The sequence below is a fragment of the Phasianus colchicus genome, chromosome 1 (genome assembly GCF_987193195.1).
Source record: "Phasianus colchicus chromosome 1, bPhaCol1.hap1.1, whole genome shotgun sequence".
NCBI classification, from domain to species: Eukaryota; Metazoa; Chordata; class Aves; order Galliformes; family Phasianidae; genus Phasianus; species Phasianus colchicus.
Window position 1 is genome coordinate 71,560,301 of NC_143436.1, and position 12,298 is coordinate 71,572,598.

Consider the following 12,298-nt stretch of genomic DNA (forward strand, 5'->3'; position numbering starts at 1 on the left):
GAATTTAATTAAGCTTTAATTCACGCAGAGCTTTAAACATTTTGACAGAAAAAAAAAAAAAAAAGGATAAAATAGCTTAAACTATATGTTTTCTGTTTGCAGCCAGGCTGTCAGTTGTTTTCAAACTTATCAATGAAGTTTGCGTGTTTGTAATGAATACTGAAGAAGAAATAACCCTTTCCTTATAAATCTCGATGTAAATTCTTTGAATTGAGGTCTACAGAGCCAAAGAGAAAAAAGTAATAAAAAATTTAAAAAATGACCTGTATAGTTTTTGCTTCACACAGTAGATATGTATTTACATGTTGTAGATTGATATAGTCTGGTATTCAAGCCTAACTTGCAACTTGTCTGTGTTGTCTGTGGTTTGATCCAAAGAAGCATTTACTCATGGCTGGATTTTTTTTCTGCTCATTTCTGGAATGATCCTATCACTACTGCCTTTTAAAATAGCCACTGCAACGCTCATTTCCCTAACCATAAACTTCCTAATTGCCTGAACATCTCTTCTGAAACGATGACTAGGCTGTTAAGTAACACTGATGCATCTGAGGTGTTACTCTTAATTTTGAAAATCTTGGCCAGCAGTATAAAGCAAGAGGCCTTGAGGATAAAAGCACATTTCAAATTATAGTTCAGGATCTTGCATTAACATGAGGAGATCGGTCTTCTTGTATTGCTTAAGGGAAGCTCATAAGCATGCTTTTCACCTACAAAAAGTTCATTGCACATTACAACTACTGTGCAGATGTTTGAGACTAGTTTCCTTTAACAGCCATACAATAGCCTTAAATTCCAGGAGGCTGCAATGCTTCATTTTTGTAGACTTAAAGTTTGCTGAAATTAGAGGATAGCCTACATCCCTCCTTTGTATGCAGTCTTACATACCTGTAGCTCGACACGAGCTTGCAGACGTTATGAAAGCTATTTTTGAGATTCAAAAGATCCATTGCTAAGAAGAAGGTAGTTACTGTTGCATAGTGGCAGCTAGGGCTATTCATGTCTGACAAAGCTGTAAAAAAGACCAGAGAGTTTCTTGTGGGGAAACAGAATTAGAGAACAGCCAAATATATAGGACTTCATAACATAGGTGGAGATTATTTGGAAGTTACTATAAAGCCCAATAAATTAATCATTTCGTGTTCTATGTGTTCATTCCAAGGATGTGGAAAGCACGTAGGGAAATGGTCTCTCTTGTAGGTGTAATTCATCTGAGATGTTCCATCTGAATAAAAAAGACAGCACTAACTCTCACCATATAATAGCACATTTTCTTTCTGTGAAGAACCTTTCTGTGATATTTTTCAAAAGGGCCACAAATTGTGATGGACTTCAGCTTTCACTTACAATCACATCTGTAGTCTCATACCCTGAAGATTAGGAAATATAGGGGGAAAATGGATTTCATTGTGATCTTAAGCACCTCACGCAAGATTTTATGATTTTATTTATCTCATTAATAATCTCTGGAATAGAAATGAATATATTGCTACCAAAACATCACATTCTGCATGAGAAATCTCTTCCTTTTCTTTTCTTTTTTCTTTTTTTTCTTATTTTTTCTTCTAGTATGTATTTCTGCCTTTCTCTTGTTAAGCCTTATACCCTGCTCAAGTTTTCAGTCCATCTCTCCTTCTTGCCTCACTGGCTTGTACTTGATTAGGAATTGCCTGGGGATTTCAGAGAGAGGGACCCAATGAAACAGGATGTGCATCAACCTGGTGAAGCTTCACCACACACAGAATTACCATGTGGATCTTGGGAGATTCTGTAGCTTTCACAGTCCTTAGAACCTTTGCCATCTATGACTGTATTTTCTATGGAGCCATATTCCACACGGAATTCATGTCATATTCAATATCCTAAATTTCAGTTAATTCTAAGTAATGAAAAATATTCTTATTTTTCTTTAATATGGTCAGTATGTCCACTTTCATTAGAGTGAACGAAGACTAGCTCTCAATTGTGCTGTTAGATTCTGCTTTGTGGAAGCTGATTTTAATAATGCATGGCCAGGATGCAAATGCAAATGCAAATACAAAGGCAAAAAACAAAACAAAACAAACAAACAAACAAACAAAACCTAGCTGTGAGTGGTTATTTTGAAGGAAAAGTGAACAACGAAATATGTTCAGACTTGTTTGTCTACCTATAGTATTTCAAAAATATATCTCATCCTTGCTATTTTAGATAACTTTTTACACAGTGTTTATTTTAAAACAAAATGAACTAAAAGATGAGTTTTGTTCTATTTAGGGTTGGATTAATTGTTCAGTACAGAATGGAGATTCAGAAAAGCGAATTGGTTCGTTTTTTCCACTGGTTCAAACTCCTTCAGTAATTTCACACCATCCATTCCAAGTTTAGTCATTTTGTGGTCAGTTTTTAGTTGACTACAAATCATACAAGTAAACAATGTTAAAAAAAAAAAAAAAACTAGAAATTTTTCTTAAGTAAATCAGTTATTGCCAGAAAAGTTGGCTAAATTAGTACTTGCCTGTAAAGTCAAGAGTGAAGTTTTGTACTAATGAGAAAAGAGTAATGCTGTTGAATACTGATAGTCAAAGCTGTGTCTGTTAATTTGCCACCTGAGAAGAATCATGGGAAGGAGACTGTGTGTGTGTTATGAGCACAAAGAATACCAGCCTTCAGCATGCGATGACCAGAACAAAACAATGTACCTGTAACACAGCATATAGAGAAAAAGATGGGAAGGTGGTAAAAAGAAAACAGAATCTGTGCTTGATCCTTAACATAAGGCTTGCAGTGTTGTTGAGGGGATTGATGACATTTTTGATAACTCTGTTTATTGTACTTCCCAGAGAGTAGCTCACAGGTTATTTGGAAGAAACAGAAATTTGATTTGGCGGTAGTGTGAACTGTTTATATATACACAAAAACACAGGCCTGCATATACATATTCAGGTAAGACAAGAGGAGGTTTACTTCAGCAGATCCTCTCTTCCAGCAGCCAACAAGTACAGCTCCCCAGTCATCAGCTGCACCCATTGCCTCTCCCTCCAGCCCCTGATCCCTCGCCCACTCCTCTAATGCTTCTCCAATTGATTTTGTGGGGGGATCTGAGGATTTCTTTCTGAAGAAGAGTACTTTTAAAAGGATGCAATTTATATTTGTATTGTTCTTGTGTAATTACAAATACAAACATTTGAATATAATCAGGAATCTCCCCTGTGGAAAATCTGTTCAACCTTTGCCTCCAGAACAGAAAACATATCATGATTAATTCTCTCTGCCAACCTAAAACAGCCTTTTCTAGTGGCAGTACGAAAATAAGCTTCATGCTCACTGTTTCTGCTTTGCTTTCTGGCTAGCCACAGAGATCCTGTTAGAGGAGCTTTCTCTAGAGAAAATGCAAATGCAGTGTTCTGCAAATGGTGTAAGGAACACAATGACCCAGATTCAGTGCAAGTGTAATTGCTGCAGATTTTTTGGTTAGTATTGAAGAAAAAAAAAAAAAAGTAAAGTAAAGTTTTAAAAGGAAGTATTTTAAAGATTTTTGCAAGAGTTCCTTTGGCATACTGGGCAGGAAACAGTGTAAAAATCAGAACCAGAAGTTAGGATTTCTGGAAAACAAGTGCTAATGTGTGATGACACAGGAACTTGTCATCCAGAATGGGTTAATGTGTTATAAAACAGCAGTGTTTCTTCTGAGTTCAAAATGGAGCTTCTTAGCAAATTGGCTGCATAATGCAAAACTACAAGCAGAAACCAGACACAGAGGTGAATTGCCTGAGGGTCCCACATATTTCAAAGCAGAGAAATGTAACGATATCTTAAAGAGGTATGGACAAGCCAAAGAATACCTGTGTCATCTGATTACAATAATAGAAATTCTGCTGAAAGGCTTAGGAAGATTAACAATATTAACCTTGCTGTCTCATTTATCCCATATTCTTTGATAAGCAGAACTTCAGTAATCCAGTCATGGTATCTCCAAGATATTTTCACTTGAAAATAAATATTACATATTATTTAGAGTAATGTCTTTACTACATATGATGCTTTACAAGAAGAATCTCTTCATTAAAAGTGACCTGCTTTTGCCCCAGACAAAGTTGAAATGCAGTACATAAAAGGAGAAGACAGAGTAGGAGAACAGCTCAATGTATTAATTACAGAGCTTTATAGTTTGGACTGTGGAGTGACAATCCCTGCAGAAGTAATTGTGACATCCAAGAGCTTGCTGCATGTCGGGCTGAAGCTGTTGCTCAAACAAGTCAGCAGAGGGAAAGGATTGGCATAGATCCTATTTACAGTATGGGCAAAATGTGCAAGAAAAAGAAGGTTGTAATGTTGTTTTCTAAAAAGAGGTCATCAAAACAAGAAAATCTGGGACAAGTAATAACATCTCTGATCAGTTAACAAAAAAGCAAAAACAAATAAATTGGAGCTGATGGAAAGTCATTTACCTGGCTTGTAACATGTAGGACTTTCTGTAGGTTGAGTCAGTTCACATTATGAACTGAAGAGGATAAACAGCAACAGCAGCATAGCAGATTTATGCATAACAGCACTTGCTTTGGTATGCCTGTAGAAAGATATTCAAGACTGTATGGCACATGGGATTCAGTAGCAGTGAGGATCTCCTTGGCTCTTGTCACTGAGCCATTGAGACATTAGCAATGGCATCCCTTAATAGTTTGATCTGTAGAAGCAAAATGGTGAGCTGTTATGTAAATGTTATCAGGAAATTGATGCTCAGGAGGTGCATGCAAATATATCAACCATGTATGTTAGCTGTGATACCTCTGCAATAACAGTGGGTGCACTGAATGATGCACCTGAATCTTCACGATTCCATATCAGCAGAACTGTTTTATTCATTTATTATCAGTGATTCACCCTGCTTTATATATAAACTTTTTTATTTAATTGGCAAAAATTAACCTGGCTCTTACTTTATGCAAAACTCTAGCTGAGATCTAATGCTGTTGGAAAAGAATCTGTGTGAACTTGCTTAAATAAATTCAGCCTGTTTACCTACTGTTGAGTTTGCGGATTTGCTCCCAGTGAACACCAGTTGATCTCAGTGTCTGAGAGCACTGTGTTTTCAGATCACATCATAAGCTTCACTGGTACTCCTCTGGCATTCTACAGTGACTCATGGGATTGTGTGTACAGTTACAGTAATCCAGAACCATATCCCATTCTGCATTTATCCCCATGTCACCTCTGACTGGCTCCATCCAGCTACTTTGGTTTTAGATTAGTAAAAAAAGTCTGAACTGTCCCATATCTGTCAGCCTTTACTAATGGGAGAGATGCTCTAGTCTCTTAATTGTCTTCATGACCTTATGTTGGACTCCTTCCAATTAGTCCATACTCAGGAGCCCGTACAGGAACACAGCCTCAGCACTGCTGGATAGAAGGGATCACCTCCCTTGTCCTTTGCTCAGTGCAGCCCAGGATTCCATTAGCCTTCTTTGCAGCAAGGGCACACTGCTGGCTCATGTTCAACTTTGTGTCTGTCAGGGCCTCAATGACTTTTTCTGCCAAGCTGCTTTCTAACTGAGCAACTCCCGGGATGTACATTTGCATGGGGTTGTTCTTCCCCGCACACAGGACTCTGCACTACTTGTTAAACTCATTAAACCTCAAGTTTCTATCAGCCCAGCATAAAGGCCTAGGGTACACCACAGGTTCCTGGCCTCCGACTGGACTTTGTGCCATAGTCACCAACCTTTGAGCCCTTTCAGCTAGTTTCTTGTACATCTCACTTTCTGCTCATACAGCCATGCATCAGCAGCTTATCTATGTGTTCTTCCCACATCTACCAGGCCAGTCATTATATTATAGAAGCTTATCAAGTGGGTCAAGCAGAACTTCCCCTTAGTCAAATTCTGCTGACTATTCCTGATGATTTTCTTGTTAGTACATTTAAAAACTGTAGCACTCCTATTACTATAAAGTTACATTTTAATACTGAAAGTTCAGCTAAAATTGCTGAAGGATGCCAGATTACAAATCTGGACCCAGCATTGCTCTGTGAAAGGCCATGGTGAAACAGCATGTTTATGCATATGTTGCAGTAATTGAAAGATCCACTGAACTTAAAAACATCCAGAATTATTACACCTGCCATCTTCAAATGGATCCTCTGTTAAATGCTTTAGAAGATACCTGCTGATTCTTTTAGCCATATACGAGAATTACATGAACTGGGCCTGAGTTATATAAACTTTAAGCTCTTGTTTGTGAGACGAGGCACAAGGGTTTGTTTAGGTCTGGACAAGCTATAGCAGCCTAGTAGCTGACATTAGAGAATCAGACACAGGTAGCATTAAAAGGCAGTGCCATATCATAGCAGTGACCTTCAGCAGCATTTCTGAGACCTAGGACCAATGTCATAGGGTCACTGGGAACTAGTTAAACACGTAGCAAGATTTCAGGCTATGAGCAGCTTTGTTGTTGCACAGTTGCCATCTGCATTTATACTTGAGTTGGGCTGAGGGAAAAAAAAAAAAAAAAAAAAAGCTCAGGCTTTTAATTACAGTCTTTGTTACAAAAAATCTGAAAATGTAGATTCTCAATGAGTCAGTCTTCCAAGAGCTGAAAATCATGTATTCCTGTCACATGCCTTTGTCCTACAGAATATTTCAGGGTATTTCTTGCTTGCTTTCTTGCTTGCTTTCTTCCTTTCTTTCTTTCTAGCTTGGCTTCTTGCTTGCTTTCTCGTTTGCTGTCTTGCTTTGTTTTTTTCACTTGCTTTGTTTCCTGCTTGCTTGCTTTTGCTCTTTCTTTCATTCTTTTCCTTCCTTCATTCCTTTCTTCTTTCCTTCCTTTTATTTTCTTGGGAAACTTCTTAATGTTTAGAATGTCTGCCGTTTTATATATGTGGTGTAGCACATACTTATGTGACTGCATCATCCTCTTTATTTAATAGAAGAGGAAGGGAAATAGCTGTTTTGCACTAGTTTTTTGAAGTTCATTTTGTGACAATCTAGGACAATGAAATGCATAAATCAATACTGCAATAATATTTTGTTTCACAGAATCACAGAATCACAGAATCACAGAATGGCCAGGGTTGGAAGGGACCTCAAGGATCATGAATCTCCAACCCCCCTGCCACATGCAGGGCCACCAGCCTTCCCATTTAATACTAGACCAGGCTGCCCAGGGCCTCATCCAATCTGGCCCTGAACACCTCCAGGGACAGGGCATGTTTCCTTCTATTTTCCTTAAATTCATTACATCTGCATACTATTAGTATGCTTGATTTTAAAACTTCAGCAGAACTATGTAGAAACGTACTCCCCATGTAGAAACCTACTCCCCAAGGATGATGGCATTCTACCTGGAAAATAAAGAGCACTTTTTTTTTTTTTTTTGGTCTGCCCAATAGCTGAGAATATCCAAATAATGTGAAAGTTACTAATTGCTTTGAACGACATGTCAACAATGTATGGATAAGTGCTATACTGTAATATGGATCAGCTCGAGTAAAATTGTATCACATCAGAAAAAAAACCAGCACAATTTGATATCACACTTCTGGATAAAGTAGAGCAAGGAAGTGTAGAGCACTATCAAAAAGTTACTAAATGGAAAAAGCAGCCTTTGTCATCTGATGCTTGGTGATTGCTACATTAGACCTTAACTGTGTGGGTTAAACAACTTGCCAGTATTGAGTGATTCCAATGCTATGTGTTTCCGTGGTTGTCAGTTAAATTGTTGCCTGCAATAATGTGATGTGTTGTTAGTAAAATGCTTTAAATGCTACCCTAAAGGGAGGGCAATTTAAACAAGGCTTTTCTTCTTCCATGTTTCATCTGCCAAGCCCAGTAATTTTTATAAGGTGCAGGAGAGTGGCCAAGAAAGCTAAAAAAATGTATATATATATTAATATATGTATGTGTGTGTAAGTATGTACATCTAAATTATGGGGGGAAGAATGCTTGAAAAGCATATTCATGAAATAAGGCAAGCAAAGTGAATGTGGTGAAAAGTTTGCAATTTTACTGGATGCTGAAGATATTAGTTGGTATTTAAACAAGACAAAACTGTAATGTCATCACTGCCTTGGAAAAAGGTGCTGACAGCCTACATAAGCAAACATTTATCTCTCCCATCAGATCTTAAGCCAGTGTGTTTGTCGGGGAGTGATGTAGGAGTTCGGCTGGGACTCCAGGAAGCTCTGTTGTGCTGCCTGCTTGTGAAACATAACCCCCAGCATGCAGAAAGAATATGTCTTAAATAACTCATAAACTGCACACTTCCTTCTGAATCCAACACCACATCAGATAGGTCTGTTGTCAGAAGGAAGCATCTGGGGAGTGGTCTCCACCAGGCTCCAGCTGCTTGCAGACTTACCTCAGGTTCACAGGATTTTGACCTTTTCTGATACGTGGAGTTTGGTAGCTCCTTACTAAAATAACAGCAGGCCTCAAAAATAAATGCGAAGTGAGAACATGCCTACAGTCTGATCCTGAGGCAGTTGAAGTCTATGGCAAAACTCCTGCTGACTTTCTTTTGTTTAGGTCCAAGGCTTTAATGCTATTCTTTTTAGCCATGTCATGTCAAGATCCTGAGGGCATTGATACAACCCTTGTGGCCCAGAAGGGCTTGCCCTACACTATGGGTGTCCAACCTTTTGGCTTTCCTGGGCCACGTTCATTGAACAGGAATTGCCACATATAAAATATAAAATAAACTTAATGTATATAAGTAACAAAACTTATTTATTTCTTTATTTATTATTAAAACATAAAAACCAGGGAGCGACAAAACCATAAAACTAGGGGGATGTTTGTTTTTGTGAAACTCACGCATTAGGCTGATTCAGTGGAAGTTGGTGCTATTCCCGGTGTGTTCTCAAGGAGTTCATCAGAGATTTTGGATGAAATATTACTGTTCCTGTACTTCATCCTTGACAGTAACTGCTCACAAATGTACGTACTGTCAAAAACTGATGACATGAATACGGCATGACTGTGAAGCAAGGGATATTCTTTGTTAAGAGAGGTCTTATGAAAGTCTGTTTAAGAAACATGACCAAATGTTTCTCTGAGTTGAATATCTGATTCCAACTCTATAGACTCCATGTGAAAATTTGCAAGTAATTTTGACTGAAAATGGAGTTGTAAATATACAAAAAAAAAGATGATTTTTAAAATTCCTTTCTCAGAGTAAAAAAATAAGGTTGCATATTTTTCACTGTTCACAGGACTGTGTTTAGCCAGTGTATCAAAATGCATGAGATTATTTGCTATAACTTGACCTTGCCATGATAAAAGTTTCATTTCAAATGCTGTTGTTGTATGAAACACAGAACAGATAAGGTGATTTTCACATTGAAGACTCACATTAACTCATTTAAATGAGTGGACAAGTCCACCAAAAATGATAAATCTGTGAGCCATTCTTAATCTTCACATTCTGACACAAATTTTCCTTTTGATGCAGCCATACGTACAATAAACTCCTCGAATTGGAGGTGATTCAGTCCCCTTGACTGCACAAAGTTCACAGCTTTGATGACATTATCCATTTTTAAAGCTTTTGCACATAATTTTTCTTGATTTCTAATGCAGTGATACTTCATAGAATGTGGGTCATCAGTTGTAGTTGCATCATCTTCTATTAATTTTACAAGTCCCTCCTTTTTCCCAACCGTCACTGTGGCACCATCAGTAGCAATAGCAGATATGTTGGCAAAGGATATAGAAAATTGATTTATTTTTTTGCTGCTTCATACAAATCAAGAGATTTAGTTGTGTATTTCAGTGGCATCAAAGAATCCGTTTCTTTAGTGACATTATATTCACTATCAATACTGCTAATGAAAATGGCAAGTCGAGCCATATCTAAGCATCAATACTTTCAACTATCACCACAGCATAAAATTTGAAATTAGCAACTTTCGTTTCCAACATTTTTTTTTTCGGTAGATTTTCCCGTTTTCTTCATTTCATCTGACTACAGTCTGGTGAGACAAACTGTTTTCAGAAAAATCATTTTTTTTTTATCAGGGCGTACTATACCTGCCATGCTTTCCATACACTGCTGAACAAACTCACTATCATGAAGCAGTTTTGATTTTTTTTGCAATAAGATTTGCTATCACATAACTTGAGTTTTCAACAGAGTCCAACTTGAGTTTTTTTCTTTCTTATGCAGACTTTGCCTCTGAATAAAGAATAAAATTTAAGCTAGTTTCAGAATGCTGCCTTTAGCAGCATTTTAGTGCTATTTCTGGACCTTCTGCGAGATATTTTGAACAAAAATTTGTTTTATTCTTATATTGCAAGCTTTCTTGAAAGCTATTTACTGATCCTCTTGGTAACTTTCTTTCAGCTATATCAAAAATGAAGGGGAGCTTTTCTCTTGCAGAAACAAAACAGGCTATATAATTCATAAAAGCCCATTTGATTCCCGTTAATCTCAGCAACCTTTCTCTGTCCCAACAGGCGTGGTGCGCCAAGTGAGACCCATTGTTGGACCTTTCCATGCCATCCTGAAACTGGAGATGAACTATGTCATGGGTGGAGTGGTATCTCATCGTAACATTGTCAATGTTCACATCTTCGTCTCTGAGTACTGGTTCTGAGAAAGCTTTTAAGATCCCAGACAAGCAAGCTGCTCCAACCTAAGTCATTACAACAAACTACTATGTCATATACTTGTTTGTAAAACCCAGTAGAGTTTTTTGTTGTTGTTGTTGTTTTGTTTTTAAATATTTGGTTCTTGGTTTAAGCAAAATAACAAGGTGTTATGGTGATTAGACATAGAGTGGGGCAAATTAAGTGAGCTGATTTAGTTGTGTGTATAAATAAGTAGTGTGTGAAAGTGCTCAACTGCCTAGTGAAATTTAAAACTTTTCTAAATGTTTATGCAGACTTAACTATTGCTCCTTGGCCTGATAACCAGAGCGACTGAGGATGTGGAACAAACTACTTATCAGAGTTCACTGGGATGAATATATGGTATCTTTGGATGGAAGAAGTTCGGTAAGGATTAGTTGTTTCAGCTCCACATAAATTACTTTGAAGGAGTTAGACTGTCAGAAAGTGCCAAATATTCACTTTTGGGCTCCAGTAGAGTAATTCTGAATGGACACCCCAAATTACTAATCATTTCTGAAATGTTAATCTACATATTCGGGTATGGTTACAAGAGAAAGTACAAAAAGAATTAGAAATAGTAGAAGACTAACAAGCTATTGCACATATTAAAAAATTACTTTTTTTGCTACTTGTTATTTGATTGTAAAGTTATGTTTGATTCTAATTAAACAAATACCTCTCAGTGAAATTATTTGATACAAGGGTAAGGAATATTGCTTAAATTCCAGTCTCATCTGTACTCAGCAATACATGGAAACTCAAGCCTGTATCTCCTGTCTATCTTGACACCTTTTTAAAATTGGTATTCAGATGAGCATGTTAAACTATACACCTTCTATGCACCAAATCAAGGCATATATACTAATACAATGAAATGTTCATAAATAAATGAATTTTTAATGTAATTTTTTGGGCATCAAAGTAATGTATCATTTTTATTACAGAACGGAATATAAGTAGCTCCATGTTTCATTTGTCACATGTGTTAAGATATGAAAAAATAAAGAAAGTCAAATGGGAAATACTCAGAAGTGTGCTATGCTTTCTGTTTACCAGAATATACAAAAATATATATCCAGTAGGGACATTAATTATATGTGTATGTTATGCATTCGTCTCTTAACTTTACACAGAAGCCCCTCAAGCTAAAGGGAATCATTCTATTGAGCTGAATTATCTTTTAAGTTAAACTAAAAGAGTCCACTCTGATCTACTGCAAACAAATGACCGCAGCAACTTTACTGTGAACATACAGAAGCTTTCATGCAGTTCTCTGTGGTAGGGCAAATTCTCTGCCTGCAGCTGTCTCATTCTATAAATTCAGATTTTATGATAACACATTTTCATAAATATGTGTCGAGTAAAGATTACCCTCTTGGCAGTGTTTGGTTCCCTCCCTGCACTTACAGAGAATCTCAGCCCCATACCAAACCTGCTTTTTAGGATGACTTCAGCTGAATATATTGTAAGTATTTTCAGTGGCTGCCTCTACAGTCCAATTTCATTACAGTCCAATTTCATTATTATACTTGAGTAGCAAAATGCTGTGAAACAGATATATTTGTAGCAGATATATTTGTAGCGTCCATCATTTAGCTACCTTAAGGGGATTTTGGAAAACTCCAAATTGTGGGGGTTGATTTCAGTGGTTACCAGCATAGGTAATTCTGATTTAGATTGGAAAGAAAAAAATGTTTTATTATCTTCTGCTC

The 12,298-nt window shown here is 37.1% G+C and overlaps 1 protein-coding gene across 1 annotated transcript in view; it reads left to right on the plus strand.

The window, feature by feature from the left end:
• The window catches only part of FBLN1 (fibulin 1), an 84,320-nt gene extending 72,710 nt beyond the window's left edge, over nt 1-11,610 (plus strand). The window contains exon 17 of the mRNA XM_031597245.2: nt 10,431-11,610. Within this exon, the coding sequence (XP_031453105.1) occupies nt 10,431-10,570 (140 nt within the window). The 3' untranslated portion in view covers nt 10,571-11,610. The remainder of the gene's footprint in view (nt 1-10,430) is intronic.
• Nucleotides 11,611-12,298: the final 688 nt, after the last annotated feature.